The following is an 18,689-nucleotide window of genomic DNA, read 5'->3' on the forward strand; positions in this document are numbered from 1 at the left end:
TCGCACCGCCCAAAGAAAATCTGCCATCATGACATCCTCCTTCCATGATACAGTGCTCTCACCATCGTTCATGGACCAAAACTGCTTCTAGGGTTCCCGTTGAAGGATGCTTTGCCAAGTACCAAAGAATAACCATCTCTCATCTGGGAACAACAGTCTTCCCCCCCCCGCCCCCCCCATTTTCACTTCCCCTGGGGCCAAGGATCTCGAGAACAGAGATCTTCTTCTTCCCCGAAGCCAGAGGGCACCACAACACCCTCCTTCCTCATCCTTCTCTGTTTTCTCCACTCCTGCACTGGCAGTCACTGTAGCAGGTCACTCTCTTGGCTCAAGCCGTTGCATCCCCCTAAATGCAGTCTCTGTGTTACAGGAAAAATTGGTTCAATCTATGGCTATGCAAGAAAAGTCCAGCCAAAGGCCACTCCATCATCTCCTCCCACCTAGGATTCTTCCTCATCTTCTTCTGACATCCTTCACTTGCTCAGACTTTTACCACACTTGCCCATTTCCTTCTATTTCATGTCTGTCTCTCTTCTCATTCAAATCAAGGAGGACTAGTGTTTCGTAAAGTTTTCATTATCCAAGAAAAGGGTTTAAATCTCGGGATCTGCCCGCCCAGAACTCCCCTGGCGGCCGTGCGCCTTCTCGCTGCACACCCCCCCCACCCCCCTTCTTGGCTGGCCGTGCTGCCAGCACATGATATCAAATTTCAAGGTGGCAGGCTCTCTCTCTGGGGGAGGGGCTCTCTCTCGCTGGGGGCTGCCCAGGACATCTCAGTTTTTCTCCACCCCTCCGTCCTGCAGGGCACCCCCCTTCTCTGTCCAAGGCTCTGGCCTACCTCAACCAAGGCTGCATGGCTTCCCCTCCCCCACCCAGCCTGTGGCTGGGCAGGGGAGATACGACCTCTTCAACCGACTGGAACCAAGAGACAGTTCCCCTGGGAGTTCTCTGTTTTTAACCCCCTGTGTTCCATGTCTTGAGTGTCACATCAGGTGCCAATATTCAAATCTGACCACTGATTGGTTTGACTACAACTTTCCAAAAAACTCACTTCCTTGTCAACCCAGGACATTAATCTTCTTTACAGTGGTAAAAACCCCATATTTTAACGCCAAATAAGCAAGAAAAACTGTTTTCTAAACTTTTTTTTTTAAAAAATCTTACTTTAAAAAATGCTTTTACGTTTGGGATACATCTCTAGTGAGGTTTATGTTTGTGTGTTTGTTTGCTTGTTTTTTATAAAGCAGGTCAAAAAGATGACTTTACACCTTACCTGTTAAAGTGAGATGGTGAGTAATAGGTTACCAACTGCAGTAAACTGGAGTGATCCATTGTAACCAAGGTTACTGTGAAACAATTTATATGAATTACATCAAAGAAATTAAAATACTGATGGAACATAATTTTTAAAAAGAAGTTAAGATAAATATGTTGGGTGGTTTTAGGTTAATTATTGAAGGGTGGCTATTAATAACCACATTTTAGCAGCTTAAAAACTCAAGGTATGCTCTTGTATAATTAGAGAAACTCCAAAAAATTCAGACTTGATATAAACCTGGAAGATATGCAATATCATTATATGGAGTTAATTAAGGTTGGTGCAAGCTTGTAAATCAGTAAGATAAATATGCATCATTGTGTGTTTAGTTTTAAAAGGGGACTGCCTGGATTAAAACATTGCTATGTTCTTGAAACTAAATATCTGATATTTATGGCTGGAGTGATCTCCAGCTTCAAAAAGTGGAGATCAGACCAGTATCTCAAGGAACCATTTAATCTTGATGCAGTAACAGAAAATCATGTTTCTCTGGTTCCTCCCTGGCAGATGTTTAGTCTTAAAATTCTCCACTGAATGCAATTCAACAACCTCCCTGAATGTTTCATTTGCCCGCTGAAGTTTCTGACAATGCATCTTGCATCTTCTGTATATCCAGAATAAGCTGGTATCTTTTATTTTTCCCAAAGTAGACAACCTAAACTACTGTTTGATACCCTCTTTGTAAAAATATCTTTGTGCTGGTTTTGGTTGGGGTAGAGTTCATTTTCTTCCCTGTAGCTGGTATGGGGCTGTGTTTTGGATTTGTACTGAACACAGAGTTGATGATCTAGAGATGCTTTAGTTATTGCTGAGCAGGGCTTACACAGAGTCAAGGCCTTTTATGCTTTTTGTACTGCCATGCTGGCAAGGAAGTTGAGGGTGCATGGGAGGCTGGGAGGAGAGACAGTTGGGACAGGTGACCCAAACTGACCAAAGGGATATTCCAGACCATATGACATTGTGCTCAGTATATAAAGAGAGAAGAAGGAGTAAGGGGGGGACATTTGGAATGACAGTATTTGTCTTCCTGAGTAACCATTATGCGTGATGGGGCCCTAATCTCCTGGAGATGGCTGAACACCTGCCTGCCCATGGAAAGCAGTGAATGGATTCCTTGTTTTGCTTTGCTTGTGTGCATGGCTTTTGCTTTACCTAATAAACTGTCTTTATCTCAACCCATTAATTTTCTGTTTTTCACCTGTTGTGGCCAGAATTGCTGCTAGTAAAATCCAGGGTAAAGAAGCAAAAAGGGCCTTTGCATGGTATCTATAGATGTTTAATTCATCCACGCGGTGAGATGTTCAGAGTGCCCAGGCACACACATGTCAAGGGTCCAGGTTTCTCTCTCCTGAGGGGTCTGAGGTGACCCTGGTCTCAGGGCAGTACGAAGATAAGGGCCAATCAGGGAATAGGGAGGGAGTGGCTCAGGGACATAGGAACAGACATAGGAACAGGGGAAGGAGCCAATGGGGTCTTAACATCTTTTTGAGGGAAGCTTCTTGTGTCTCCCCAACTCAGGGGATGCCCCCCAGGGTCTCCACATTCACCCTTCCAATTCACTCCCCAATCCTGCTGGTGGGGGAGTGCGTGAGTAGCTGCAAGGGGCTTGGTTGCCAACTAGGATGAAACCGTGACAATCTTACATGCTTCTTTTTAGATCTAAACATCGTTATTTTTAGCCTGGCATTCAGGACTGGTTAATTCTTGCTGATTTTTATTTAAATCTTAGTTTTTGTGCTTTGTAGACACCATCTAAATTGAACATAGTATTCCATCTATCATGTGTTAGGTATCCACAAAGATCTCTCCCGTAATTTGCTGTTAATACAGCTTTGAATGAAAATCGTACTTTGTTGAAAGACTTGGCTTTTGTTGATTCATATGGGTCGTAGTCAACTGCTAGAATTACTAGATGTTTTTTTCTGTCATTCTGAAATATATAAAAATTTATTACATCTTTTATATTTGTCATTTGTTTTCTCATACTGACTGTACTATTTGAATTTCTTTTAAATTTCATTTAATCAACTTTGCACATATCTCTGTTGGCTTTGCACAGCCTGGTTTTTGGTAGTGGGGAGGGGCATGGAGGTGGCTTCTGTGAGAAGCTGCTAGAAGCTTCCCACCATGACTGGTAGAGCCAATCCCTGATGTCTCCAAAGATGGACATGCTGCTGGCCAAAACTGGGCCAATGAGAGAGGTTGGTAACACCTCTGTGATGACATATTTAAGAAGAAAACCAAACAAAGTGGGCACAGTTTTTTCTAGCCAGAGAAGAGGAGGAGGTGAGAACATGAGGGAAAACAACATGTCAACACCAAGATCAGTGGAGAAGGAGGGGGAGGAGGTGCTCCAGGTGCTGGAGCTGAGATCCCTCTGCAAGCTGTGGTGATGACCATGGTGAAGCAGGCTGTCCCCCTGCAGCCCATGGAAGTCCACGGGGAATGCAGAGATCCACTCACAGCTCATGGGGGAGGTGCCCATGCTGGAGCCAGTGGATGCCTGGAGGATGCTGTGACCTAGTGGGAGACCTGGTGGAGAGAGGGGGCCGGTGCTTCCAGGCTGGAGTAGCCTGTCCTTGGAGGACTGCACCCCGTGGAAGGGTGACGCATGCCACAGCAGTTTTGGGATGACTGCCTGTGGGAGGTAGTCATGTTGCTGCAGTTTTGGGAGTACTGCTGCTTGTGAGATTGGAACCACCCTGGAGAAGTTCACGGAGAACTTTTGTCGCAGACATCTTTCATGAAAAATCCTTTCTTAGGATTTTTCCTTGTGAGAAGCTGCAGTTTCAGTAACCAAAGTAAACAATGGTTATCTGCTGCTGTGGAATGCAACAGGTAGACCTGTGATTGGTCTCCTGTGGATGTTTGGATTTCCTGACCACTCATGGCAGAGCTGGCTCTTGCTCTGTCTGAGACACAGATCTTTGTTATTCATTCTTTTCTATTCTTAGCTTAGCTAGCTTCTGAAGAAACCTTTTCCTTTCTATTGCTTTTTAGTATAGTCTAATGTAACATATATCATAAAATAATAAATCAAGCCTTCTGATCATGGAGTCAACATTCTCGTCTCCATCCTGAAAACCCTTGTGACCACAGTCACAATTGGTGACCCCCGACTGAGGAGGACAATCATCACTTGGTGAGACCACCAGAGGAGCATTGCTGCACTGGGTAATCCCTGAATGTGTGGCATTGATGGTTGCTTCACAAGTGACCACAGAAGTGGATTCTAGCCAGGAGCTGAAGAACTGAAGATCCGAATTTGGACAGAGTTCACAGCAAGGCTGACCACGAAGAGAACCTTCTGAAAAGCCTCCAGGAAGATGTTCAGAAAGCTCAGCAGCACCGTGCGGATAGCCAGAGAGTCCTGGACACTGTCACAAGGTACTGTTGGTTTTTCCCCTCCTAAAGATGAGGCCATTCGCAGTTTGTGGCTGCTCATCTGGAGGACTTCTTCCCTAGAGGATGAGGTTCCATTCTCCCCTTCAGAGGAGAAACTTATTGCCCTCTGGCAAAAATGGGGTGAAGAGGACGGAATTCTCCTGTTGGAGACAGATTTCTATGAGTTTTTTCGATGGGCAAAGCTCTTTGGGTTTTTTACGAATGTGCTATATGCCCTCGACATGTTCGTCTGGGAGTGTATGGACTCAATTTTCCAATTCTTTTTGGGCCGTGGGTTTGGATGCCCCTTAATTTATCCAACCTTTTTGTTGCTCTTTCTAGTCTTGAAACGGAGAGCAGCTGTTTTTCCCTGGATTGCTAACTGCAAGGGCAAAGCCCCGTTCCCCCCAGTTCTGGGGGAAGACCCTTTGGAGGGGGACGCTCTGCTGCTTTCCAGCCCCCCTGAACCACAGTGGGGGGGCGAAGTTTCGCCCGCAGCCGAAGTTTTTTTTACTGCGTCTTCGGAGCATGCTCAGATGGAGCCGTTTGTTCCCTCCTCCCGTTGCTCTCAGGGGGGATGGGAGTGGGCGGCGCCGCCCCGGCCAGCGCCATGGGCACCGCCCCGGCCAGCACCGCGAGCGCGGCCCCGCCCACGGCCGTCCCTCCAGCAGAGCCTGTGGGCACTCTGGCCGTGGTTCCGCCGGCTTTCCTGCCTGCATCTGAGATCTCAGAGACACCGCTTCCCGCGGCTGCGCCGATGTTGCTGGGCAACAGCGATCCACCGCTCCCCCCGGCTGTCCCGCCGCCTTCTGCGACTGCGCTTCCGCGGCCGATGTCAGAACCCAGCGCAGAAGATGCTGCCGACCCCGTGCCGCCCCCGCCGCCCCCGCCGCCTCCCCAGGCGGCCCCGCCGCCCGCCCCTGCAGTTCTGCCGCCTGCGGGGACTTCGTCCTCCGTGTCTGCGTCAGAGGCTGCCCTGGAGCCGGCGGCAGCTGCAGCGGTGCCTCCTGCATCCAGCGTGACTTCCTCCCCGAGTTTTTCGGGTTGTCCCGGGGCTGCCCCTACGGGGGGAGCTGGGACAGGGGAAGAGGGCGTCAGCCTGTCCTTCCGTGGAGGAGGCATGGCCCGACAGCTGGCTGTGGGCGCAGCGCGGCTGCCTGTTTTCAAGATCAGCATCTTTGGCGGGTTGGGGGGTGTTTGGTCCGGGGTTTTCCCCTGGGGGATGCGGATCTCTCTGCTGCCCCTCGCACACCCCAGTGGCGAGGGGGAGGTGGGTCCCGAAATTTCTGCCCCTGGTCCCCAGCCCAGAGGGGGTGGAGGTGGTGCCGTGAGGCAGATGGGAGGAACACCTGGTGCATTTGCATCGCAGAGGCAGAGGGCACAGCAGGAAGCGAGCGTCGCTTGTCTGCTGTGGGGAAAGGACATCCCCAGACCCGAGACGAAGTTTCTTGGGACAGCTTCTGTCTTCCCATTGCCGGCATGCCTCGGTGATTTTGGGGAAAGGAAGCGTTTGGTCACCCCTTCTGCCATTGTACTGGCAGCAGGGTGCGGGTCTGTGCCAATGCAGAGCCTGCCTCGGGGGCTGGGCCTGGGCTGTCTGCCTTGGTTGCTTGGGCCAGGGCCACCTCCCGGCCTCCTGTTGGGTTTGGGGGCTTTGCTTCCCCCTTCTGGTCCTGGGCCACCTTTCTGTGGGCCAGGTCTGGGGTTCCTGATCCTTCCACATGGGCCAGGGCCCCCAAGGGCCTCTCTCTGGCTCCTCTGCTGCTGCTGCTCTTTCCGACAAGACAAAAAAAAAAAAAAAAAAAAAAAAAAAAAAAAAAAAAAAAAAAAATTGAATAAAAAAGGGTGAAAGAGATGGCAGCAGCTCAGAGCTCAGAGGCATTATTGAGGAGCCAGGGATTGGCTTCAGCCCAAGTTGTTCAATAAAGGGCTGTGGCAAGACATTTCAGAAATTTTCTCAAAATTCTTTGAAGACTGTCAATGGACTTTTGATAACTATTGATGGACTTTTTCTGTAGCAAGCCTGTTTCAGGACCAAAAGAAACTTTCAGATATGGCAAAGAGGAACATCTTCAGACCATGGACTTTTCCTGAAACTCAGCTGCTTGGACTTGAATTTTCTTTGCATTGTTTTTGCATTTTCTTATATTATAGAATTGTTTTAGTAATATGATAGAATTTTATGTTCTACAGGTGAAGAAATTACCAGTGCATTCCACAGGAGCACTTGAGTGGAGTTTGATTGGCAACAGATAACCTGTCAAGTGTTTGTCTTTTTCTTCGGCGTGAGTACAGCAGAGAAAATTACAAACACTTTTTCCTTTTAATTTAACTAAATAAAAAAAGGTGACATGTCGCAGACATCTTTCATGAAAAATCCTTTCTTAGGATTTTTCCTTGTGAGAAGCTGCAGTTTCAGTAACCAAAGTAAACAATGGTTATCTGCTGCTGTGGAATGCAACAGGTAGACCTGTGATTGGTCTCCTGTGGATGTTTGGATTTCTTGACCACTCATGGCAGAGCTGGCTCTTGCTCTGTCTGAGACACAGATCTTTGTTATTCATTCTTTTCTATTCTTAGCTTAGCTAGCTTCTGAAGAAACCTTTTCCTTTCTATTGCTTTTTAGTATAGTCTAATGTAACATATATCATAAAATAATAAATCAAGCCTTCTGATCATGGAGTCAACATTCTCGTCTCTTCTTCATCCTGAAAACCCTTGTGACCACAGTCACAAACTTTCTCCCATGGGAGGGACCCCACAGAGTAGCAGGGGAAGGACTCCTCTCCCTGAGCAGTGGAAGAAGATCTCAGGTGATGAACTAACCAAAACCCCCACACCCCTCTCCCTGTGTTGTCGGTGGGAAGGAGGGAGGGGCTGGGGGAAGAAAAGGTTTTTTTGAGGACTTATTATCTCATTATCCTCTTCTGACTTTGTTAGTAATAAATTCACTTTGTACCTCTAAGCCGAGCCAGTTTTGCCCTTGGAGTGTTTTCTTCCAGTCCTTAACTCATGAAGCCTTCATTAAACTTTTCTCTCCTCTGCCCAGCTGTGGCAGGGGAGAGTGAGTGAGCAGCTTTGGTAGGTGCCTGACTTTGGCCACTGTCAAACCATGACATCTCCAGTTTAGAATCATCATGTCAGTATTTAAGCTGTCTTGACATTGCAGCTCATTTCAGTGTCAACCTGAAAATGTATTGTGCTCCTCTATTGTTTGTAGTAAGGATTATTAGAACTACAGAACAGAACTGAACTTGAGATGCATTTCAATAGGACACTTAAAGCTTTTCCAGGGCACCTCTCTGACTACTGTGAAGCTTTACCAAAACTAAGATCTTTCACTTGCTGCTTCCCTTGTATATGTGGAACAGTTTTGATGTGGTCATTTTTCCGTCAATTGCCTGTCATCTTTTTACCTGATGCTTATAAAGTGCTACCTTATAAAACTATTTAAATTGTCAGATTAAATAATTATTTTCATAAATAGCTGTGAAACAGTAGTAATTCTTCTTTTCCTAAAGAAAGATAGAATTTTGGTTTTGTTTTACTTTTATTCAAACATATTGACTTGGGCTAGACTAGATTATGTCATGATGATGATCTGCTCAGCCTAGTGGTGGAACTGAGAGATGAAGTAGAAAAGCTAATAAGTATTAGGGACTCTGGGGAGATTGACTGGTGGAGCTGCACTCTACCATGCCTCAGACAAATGGACCTACCATCCATTTCACAAGAAGCAATGCATCCCCTACATTCTCACGACCAAACGGAAGAAGGACACCTTAGAGAGGAAGGGAAGTGGAAACAGGTTTCTGCTCGGGGTGGCAAGCAAATCCACTCCCAATCTACCTCACCTTCCCAGGTGCCCTTATACAATAGGTATGACGCCCTGGAATCTGAGGACCAGGAATATGAGGAAATGGATGAAGGTTCATCGGGGTTGGAAGGGTTACATAGGGCAGGGTAGGAAGGGAGGGCCTGATATGCCAACCAGACCCAACCCATAGGGAAGTATGCTGCCTCCCTGGGGCCTGGGTAAGGAATGTGTTGTGGTTTGGCGCTGGGCCAATGCCAGGCACCCATGAGAATCACTCGCTCATCTTCCCCTGCCACAGCTGGGCAGAGGAGGGGAAAAAAAATGAACACTTCATGAGTGAGATAAGGACCAGGATAAATATTTCAAGGGCAAAGCAGGCTCAACTTACATTGCAAAGTGAATTTTATTACTAACAGAAACAGAGGAGGATAATGAGAAGTAAAATAAGCCTTTAAAACACCTTTTCCCCCCCAGCCCCTCCCTCCTTCCCATCGACACCACAGGGAGACAGGACGTGGGGGTTTGGTCAGTGCATCACCAAGATTTTCTTCTACTGCTCTGGGAGAGGAGTCCTTCCCCTGTGATGCCGTGGTGTCCCTCCCATGGGAGACAGTTCTCTATGAACTTCTCTGGCGTGGGTCCACTCTCACGAGCAGTAGCCATACTGCAGCTGCTGCAACGTTAACTCCCCCCATGGGCAGACAGTTCTCCCAAAACTGCCACGACATGGGTCTCTCTTTCCATGGGGTGCAGTCCTCCAAAGAAAGGCTGCTCCAGCCTGGAAGCACTGGCCCCCTCTCTCCACCAGGTCTCCCACTAGGTCACAGCATCCTCCAGGCATCCACTGGCTCCAGCATGGGCACCTCCCCCATGAGCTGTGAGTGGATCTCTGCATTCCCCGTGGACTTCCATGGGCTGCAGGGGGACAGCCTGCTTCACCATGGTCATCACCACAGCTTGCAGAGGGATCTCAGCTCCAGCACCTGGAGCACCTCCTCCCCCTCCTTCTCCACTGATCTTGGTGTTGACATGTTGTTTTCCCTCATGTTCTCACCTCCTCCTCTTCTCTGGCTAGAAAAAACTGTGCCCACTTTGTTTGGTTTTCTTCTTAAATATGTCATCACAGAGGTGTTACCAACCTCTCTCATTGGCCCAGTTTTGGCCAGCAGCATGTCCATCTTTGGAGACATCAGGGATTGGCTCTACCAGTCATGGTGGGAAGCTTCTAGCAGCTTCCCACAGTAGCCATCATTGTGGCCCCCCTACTGTACAAAACCAGGCCGTGCCAAAACAATATTGGATGTCACCAAGAAACTTCTCAGCCTGGTAAGGCCCCCTGACTATTACCTGCTACTGGTTTTCCAGTTGAGTACCTACGAAGTCTCAACAAGAAGGCTGTAGAGAATCAAGAGGGACCTCAGGACCTTTTGACAACTGGTCAAGGGATCTGGAGCACAAATTGTGTTCTCTTCTGTCCTGCCAGTTGCAGGGAATGATGGGGCAAGAAACAGGAAGACCTTGCAAATGAATACCTGGCTTCAGGACTGGTGTTACCAGCAGAATTTTGGGGATTTTGGTCATGGGTCAGTTTATACAGGACCAAGCCTGCTAGCAACAAACAGGGTCCACCTATCTCAAAGGGGAAAAAGGATCTTAGCTCAGGAGTTAGAAGGGCTCCTTAAGAAAGTTTAAACTAGATTTTAATGGGATGGGGACAGGGCCAGGCTCAACAGAGATAAGGTGTGCGAAGGGGAGAACTTTAGCAACCACTCAAGTAGCAAAAGGAAGTTTAAGAGGGAATACCCCATTCAAGTACAAGCAACCAAAGACGTAACCAAAAGATAGGAGTATGGGACATCCCTTTGCACCCCCACTAGGATATTAACACACTCAAATACCTCTATAAAGTACCTGTATACCAATGCACACAGGATGGGGAAAAAGCAGGAGGAACTAGAGATCTATGTGCAGTCACAGGGCTTTGATCTCATTGCGATTACAGAGACATGATGGGATAGCTCACGACTTGTGGTGTTTGTGAGGGTCCCCAGGAGGAGGTGAGAGATTAGAATCTGACTCCTTGTTCTCAGAAGGCTGATTTATTATTTTATGATATTATATTATATTAAAAGAATGCTATACTAAAACTATACTAAAGAAATAGAGAAAGGATACATCATAAGGCTTAACAAGAATGAATAATAAAAACCCGTGACTGACTCAGAGAGTCCAACACAGTTGGCCGTGATTGGCTATTAAGAAAAAACAATTCACATGGAACCAATCAAACATTCACCTCTTGGTAAACAATGTCCAAGCCACATTCCAAAGCAGCAAACACAGGAGCAGCAATCAGATAATTATTATTTTCATTCCTCCCTGAGGCTTCTCAGCTTCCCAGGAGAAAATCCTGGGCAAAAAGGATTTTTCAGAAAATATCATGGTGACAATGACGGGAATGTTGTCATGAAGGGCTACACGCTGTTTAGGAGAGACAGATCAGGAAGGTGTGGTGGTGGAGTTGCCCTCTATGTGAGGCAACACTTGGAATGTTTTGAGCTCTGTCTTGGGGTGGATAACGAGTGGGGGGAGAGCTTATAGCTTAGGATAAAAGGGCAGACTAGCAAGGGTGACACTGTTGTGGGCGTGTGCTACAGGCTGCCTGAGCAGGAGGAAGAAGTGGATGAGGCCTTCTGCAGGCAGCTTGAAGCAACCTCACAGTCACAGGTCCTGGTTCTTGTGGGGGACTTGAACTACCCTGACATCTGCTGGAGAAGCAACACAGTGAAGCACAAAGAGTCCAGGAGGTTCCTGGAAAGCATTGATGACAACTTCCTGTCACAGGTAGTAGAGAATCCCACAAGGAAAGGCATGCTGCTTGACCTTAAACTAACAAACAGGGAAGGCCTTTTTGGAGATGTGAAGGTTGGGGGAAGCCTTGGCTCTAGTGACCATGAGATTGTGGAGTTGAGTATCAGGAGAAGAGGAAGCAAAGTAGTAAGTAACATTACAACCAAGGACTTCAGGAGAGCTAACTTTAGCCTCTTCTGGAATCTTCTTGGAAGAATCCCATAGGAACAGGCCCTGCAGGGAAGAGAGGTCCAAGAGAATTGGTTGATATTCAAGAATCACTTCCTCCAGGCTCAAGAACAGTGCATCCCAATGAGCAAGGAATTGGGCAAAGGGGGCAAGAGACCTTCATGGATGAATAAAGAACTCAGGCATAAGCAGGAAGTACACAGGAGGTGGAAACAGGGTCAGACCATTTGGAATTAATATGTAAAGGTTGTCAGAGAAGGTACAAATGAGACAAGGAAGGCCAAGGACCATCTGGAATTAAATCTTACCATGGATGTCATGGACAACAAGAAGGGCTTTTTTAATAACAAAAGGAAAACAAAGGATAATGTGGGGCCATTCCTAAATGGAGGGGGACCCTAGTGACAGAGAATGCAGAGAAGACAGAGTTACTGAATGTCTTCTTTACATTGGTCTTCACTGACAAGATCAACCCTCGGGGATCTCTGACACAGAAGACCAGAGTTAAGGAATTCTGGAAAGACAACTTTCCCTTAGTCAAGGAGGATTGGGTTAGAGAACACCTAGGCAAACTTGAAATTCACAAGTCCATGGGCCCTGATGGGATGTGCCCATAAGTACTAAGAGAGCTGTCAGACATCATTGCTAGGCCACTCTCAATCATCTTTGAAAGGCTGTGGAGATCAGGAAAGGTGCCTGAAGACTGGAAGAAAGCAAATGTCACTCCAGTCTTCAAAAAGGTCAAGAAGGAGGACCCGGGGAACTACCAGCCAGTCAGCCTCACCTCAATGTCCAGAAAGCTGATGGAGCATCTCATTCAGAGGCCATCTCTATTCACATATCCACATGGACAACAAGAAGGTGATCAGGAGTAGTCAGCATGGATTCACTAACAGTAAATCATACTTCAACAGCCTGATTGCTTTCTATGATGAAACAATTTCTTGGATGGATGATGGGAGAGCAGTGGATATTGTCTACCTGGACTTCAGCAAAGCTTTCAACACTGTCTCTCATAACATACTCATAGGCAGACTCAGGAAGTGTGGACTGGATGAGTGGACAGTAAGGTGTATTGAGAAGTCTGAACAACAGATCCCAGAGCACCATGATCAGTGGCACGGGGTGTAGTTGGAAGGCTGTCAATGGTGGTATCCCCCAAGGTTCTATACTGGTTCTATATTGTTTAACTTATCCGCCAATGACTTGGACAAAGGGTCAGATGCCTCCTCAGCAAGTTTGCTGATGACACAAAGCTGGGAGGAGTGGCCGATACTCCAGAGCGCTGTGCTGACCTTCAGAAGGACCTTGACAGGTTGGAGAGATGGGCAGAGAGGAACCATCTGAAATTCAACAAAGGCAAGTGCAGGGTTGTGCACCTGGAGAAGAATAACTTCATGCACTAGTACTATAGTGGCAGCAGGCCCCTAAACGGGGAATAATGAGCATTGACTCCATGATTGCAGAAGGCTGATCCATTGCTTTATTGTACTACACTATATTATATTATACTATTAGGAAAAACCCATTGCCCTTGCCAGACAGTCCCATACAGCTTTGACCTAATTGGTCAATCAATCAAAACACCATCACCAGAGTCCAATTAAGAAACCACCCTTTGGTAAACAATCTCCATAACACATTCCACATGTGCACAACAACAGGTGCAGCAAATGGAGATAAGAATTGTTTGCTCTGAGCTTCCTCACAGCTTCTCACAGCTTCCCAGGAAAATCCTGGGAGAGAATTATGTCTCTCTCTGTTCAGAGGATATGTGATTACCACACAGTACAGGCTGAGGGTGACCTGCTGGAAAGCAGAGCTGCAGAGAAGGACCTGGGGGTCCTGGTGGACAACAAGCTGTCCGTGAGCCAGGAATTTGCCCTTGTGGCCAAGAAGGCCAATGGTATCCTGGGGTGCATTAGGAAGAGCATTGTCAGCAGGTTGAAGGAGGTGATCCTGCCCCTCAGCCCTGGTGAGGCACATCTGGAGTGCTGAGTCCAGTTCTGGGCTCCTCAGTGCAACAGAGAGATGGAGTTCCTGGAGCAGGTCTAGTAGAGGGTGAGAAAGATGATGAGGGGACTGAAGCATCTCTCTTAAGAGGATGGACTGAGATAATTGGGCCTGTTCAGCATTGAGACAACTGAGAGGTAATCTTATCAATGTCTATCATTATCTGAAGGGAGGGTGTCAGAGGATGCAGCCAGGCACTTCTCTGTAGTAAACCCCATAGATTTAGGAGCTATTACTTCTCAGTGGTGGCAACCAATAGGACAAGAGTCAACGGGCAAAAACTGATTCACCTGAATATGAGGAAGAACTTCTTTCCTGTGTGGGTGACTGAGGACTGGAAGAGAAACCAGAGAAGGTGTGGAGTCTCAATCACTGGAGATATTCAAGAACCATCTGGACACACTCCTGTGCCATATGCTCTGGGATGACCCTGATTGAGCAGGGAGGTTGGATGAGATGAAACCACTGAGGTCCTTTCCAACCTTACCCATTCTGTGATTCTGTGACTTGGATTACTAGTTAAATCTGTATGTTTTAGTTTGGCATTCTTGTTTTTCTAACCAGAGAAAAAGGGGTATGTGTACATGGTTTATACAGCTGTTGCAGTTAGTGTTTATACTCCAGTGGCTAGCATCATGCAACTACTTATACTGGTAAACAAGCAGTTACTCACATTTAAAATTTATTATGGTACTGTAAATTAATTTTTTTCTCTCTCTCCTGTGCTCTCTTGGGGAAAAAATAATTTTCAAAGTTATTTAATAACAAACTTAAGTGACGTTTCATTTATGACTGCATATTAAGGGGTTTATTGGTGACATGTTGGTGTTCCTGTGTCTGAGACTTAAGACAGACCACTCATGTTTCCTCAGACAAACAGCCTTGTTTATTGAATCCAACACCCTTTTATAGACAATTCAAAACTCCCGGTGCTACACAGACATTGGCCTGTCTCTGTGTGCCCTCAGACTCTGAACCAATCAAATGCCTGCATGTCAGGAGAGCTGCCACTGGCCAAAGACTCTGTCAGTCAGCCCAGAGGCTAGTCCACCAAGCTGGGCTAGACCTCTTATTTATAACCAAATTAATGTTAACTACAGATCAGCTTGCAATGCAACATATTGGTACATACATATTTTGCCTAATATGTGTATTTGAACTGTTAGTGAATGGAACTTAGTGTTGCTGGTTAAAATGTTCTTCAGAGCTGTAAAACTGATAGATGTTGTCTTGAACCTATTTTATCCATCAACATACAGAAGAAGAAAAGCATTTTTCCTGCCTTTTCACTTTCTAATTGATTTATCAATTTCACATGACCTAATCGAAGCACAGACAGATGACTCTTCAACTAATTAAAGTTGAAAAGAAGGGTATTTATTACAGCGCTGGATGCATGTGGAATTGTTTCCAAAGACATGCACAAGGAGTTGCAAACTCTTGCTCTCTATTTATACAGAAAACGTTTTACATATTCACACGGTTTCTAAGGACGCATAATACATAATCATTACCTGCCTGCTTCATATTATAATTAGCTGAATACCCTGAATACCTAATACAGCTGCACAATTTTACTCCCTTAATTGGGTCGGTGGGATTTTGAAATAAAGGAGTGGTCATATGGGAGGAAGAAAGCCATCTTCCTCATGGTGAGCTCTTTACCTATGGCTAGTTGGCAGGACTTTTTGACCTGCTGGTCACAGTCCAAGCCTCTCCTAACTGTTTGATTATTCTTGAGGTAAGGTATTTCTATAGTTTCTGCTCCCTCACAATTGTTGCATCTATCCCTGTCACTCCTAGTTTCTCTTTCTTAATATATTTGTTATTCTTTAACTAAGGTACCTGATTCTTGTTAGCTATATTACTAACTTAACTTGTTAACTAATTTTAAAATCTTAACTAAAATATTTAATCTTCTACTATCCCAATTATATTCCCAGCTGGCCCCTCGACTCATCTTCAGTTTTCAATTATCCTAATTACATTTCTAGCTGACCCCTTGACTCATAATTGTCTATCTGCACTATTCTGAATAAATTGACTTGAAGCAGTAAAATGGACGGTTATCAGAGAGCAATTTAGCACAGTAGTATACTTTGTTTTGGGGAGAAAATGAAGGACCTGGCCATGTTAGTTGATTATCTTCCTTAAAAGATTAGGTATTAAACATGTTATTAATACTACAGCTCTGGTCAATTAAGGTTAATAGAGGTTATAGATAACTTAAGACATAACAGAGCTTCGTAATTAAAATCCTAAATAGTTTTTCTAACAACTAGATATCTTTTAAATTTGTATATTCTTTGAGAACATTCCTCACTCCTTAAAATTTTCCTTGGTTCTGATAACAGGTAGATTTTTCAAGTTTTTATTGTTAGTTGTTTATGGTATGGTATATGAATTAAGTAAAAATACCAACTGCATTTTATTCTATCCTAGGTAATTTGCAAGTCAGATGCTCCTACAGGGGATGTTCTGCTTGATGAAGCTCTGAAACACATTAAAGAGACCCAACCTCCTGAAACAGTACAAAATTGGATTGAACTGCTTAGTGGTAAGCCTTGAACATCATGTATTTGCTTTTTCCCTCCCAAATAAAGCTAATTATCTGGTATCGCTAGAAATTATACTGTTAGATTTTTGTGGAGATAGCATGCAAAAAAGTTCATCACCCTGTCCTCTAGAGTAGTCTTTTGCTAATTTTAGCCTTTAATCAAATATAAATTACTTGCTTTTGACTTAACTTGGTACAGAAATGATCTAGATGGAAGTGTCAGAGGACATCTCTACTCTGTGGAAGAGGTGTCTTCTGCTGACTCTGAAGTAAATCAGCACTGCACCCTGAAGATATAATGGCCTTTCTCTATAATTGGAAATGAGGGAGAGTGGAAGTTTGGAGTGAAGCGCAGAATAGAACTCTCCAACTAGTTAAAATTAGAAAGTGGTATGTTTATTGACAGCACTGGGCACACGGGGAGTAGCCTCCCAAAGACGTGTCCAAAATCACAAGGCTCCGGCTCCCTTATTTATCAAAAAAAGTCTTATATATTCATATAATTTCCTGGAATGCCTATACATATTACCTAACCCTGCCTACCCCTGCTTCATATTAAAATGCATTATAATGAGTCCAAAGTTCCTTCACATCTGCACAGTCTGTTGATTAATTTAAGTTGGTGGGCTTAAAATGGGTTGGTGGTCCCTTTGAGGTAATAAACATCTTCCTCAAGGTGACCATTTCACCTTTGTGTGTTGGCAGGCTTTCTGACCCCTGGGCGATAGTCCAAGCCCCCCAACCTGGTCCTAGCTGGTTTTGGGGCACAGGTGCAGTCACAGTCCTCTTCTTTTTCACAATTAAGTCTGCATTCTCATCCTGCTTCTTCAAACACAGTAAGAACAAGCCAGTGATATATTACCCTAGCCTTAACCACTCCATCTGCTAATAATTAACTATTCCCCATTACTTTTACTCTTCTTGTTATACTCTTAATCATTATAAATTGTTTCTATCCCCTTAACTAAATCTAGGTAAACTCTTAACTCTTTCAGTTTTTTTAAACCCTTGATTCAGGAGTATCATAGAATCATAGAATAGCCTGAGTTGGAAGTGACCTACAAGGATCATTGAGTCCAACTCCTAACCATGCACAGGACTGCCCCAAGAGTCACACCACATGCCTGAGAATATTGTGCAAACACTTCTTGAACTCTCTCAGGCTTGGGGCTATGACCACTTCCTTGGGAAGCCTGTTCCAGTGCCCAACTACCCTCTGGGTAAAGAGCCTTTTCCTAATATCCAATCTAAACCTCCTCTGACACTGCTCCAGCTGTTTCCTCAGGGCCTATCACTAGTCCTTCTTATAGTGTGATGTTTGTGCTCAAAACTGCACACAGGCCTTGAGGTGAGGCCACACCAGTGCAGAGTAGAGCAGGAAAATCACCTCCCTCAAGCAGCTGGCAATGCTTTGGCTGATGCACCCCAGGATATGGTTGATCCTTGTGGCTCCAGGGCACACTGTTCTCATATTCAACTTGCCATCAACCAGGACCCACAGGTACCTTTCCTCAGAGCTGCTCTCCAGCCTCTTGTTCCCCAGTCTGTCCATATATCCAGAGTTTCCCCATTCCAGGTGCAGAATCTGACACTTGACCTTGTTAAACTTCATACAGCTGATGATTGCCCAGCCTTCTAATTTATCAAGGTCTCTCTGCAGGGCCTCTCTGCTTTTGAAGCAGTCAACAGCTCCTGCCAATTTAGTGTCATCAGCAAACTTACTCAATATAGCTTCAAGTCCTACATTTAAGTTGTTTATGAAGATGTTGAAGACAACTGGGCCTAAAATGGTGCCTTGCAGTGTTGCCTGGAAATAGAACAAAACCTTCCCAAACAACATTAAAATGATAATATAAAAGCAAACCTTTACTTGAAAGCCTTCAGGTACACAATACAGCAAAAAACCATGCCTGGAATTAGAATTGTACAATTTTATAAGAATGGGCAATTAGTATATCTAGCAAATATTGTGCAATTAGAAGAGCAGTTGGTTAGGTAATCTCCCCCCCCAGGTTCTGCCCCATTGGATCCCTCCCTCCTGATCCTCTAACTCTACCTTTATTATGTCTATGATACATGGTGCAAAAAAAATGTCCTTGCTAAAATAACAAATAAGACTTAACAGAATTTCAAGAATGTATCAATAAGGGTTTGTTTGCAGTGGGAAAGAGAGCTGGAAAAGTACTAGAAGTTACAACCATGCATTAACAGTCTACAAAGCTACAAATACATGAAGAATACATAAGAGCTAAAAATCTTTTAGCATCATTCCCCCCTTTAGATACTTGACAAAAATTCCACATTGTTTAGTCTCTACCACTTAGATTTGATGTTAGACCATAAAGATGACCAGAAATCACAGCATCGAATCATACAGCCAGCTATTATGCAGACACCAACTACAAATATAGCCAGTATGAATAGTTGTTTTATCCAAGCCAAATTTGGTAACCATGAAGTAAGTGTATGAAAGATCTGTGAGAGTTACCTGATGTAAAATTTGTCTCCAGATTTTAGCCAAATATTTGTTAATCCTTCTTCTCTGATCTACATAAGCACAA

The 18,689-nt window shown here is 45.1% G+C and overlaps 1 protein-coding gene across 1 annotated transcript in view; it reads left to right on the plus strand.

The window, feature by feature from the left end:
* The window catches only part of LOC129133608 (Golgi phosphoprotein 3-like), a 144,872-nt gene that overhangs the window by 85,162 nt on the left and 41,021 nt on the right, over positions 1 to 18,689 (plus strand). Inside the window, exon 3 of the mRNA XM_054653247.1 lies at positions 16,014 to 16,128. Coding sequence (XP_054509222.1) covers positions 16,014 to 16,128 — 115 coding nt within the window. The remainder of the gene's footprint in view (positions 1 to 16,013; positions 16,129 to 18,689) is intronic.

The sequence above is a fragment of the Agelaius phoeniceus genome, chromosome W (assembly GCF_051311805.1).
Source record: "Agelaius phoeniceus isolate bAgePho1 chromosome W, bAgePho1.hap1, whole genome shotgun sequence".
NCBI lineage: Eukaryota > Metazoa > Chordata > Aves > Passeriformes > Icteridae > Agelaius > Agelaius phoeniceus.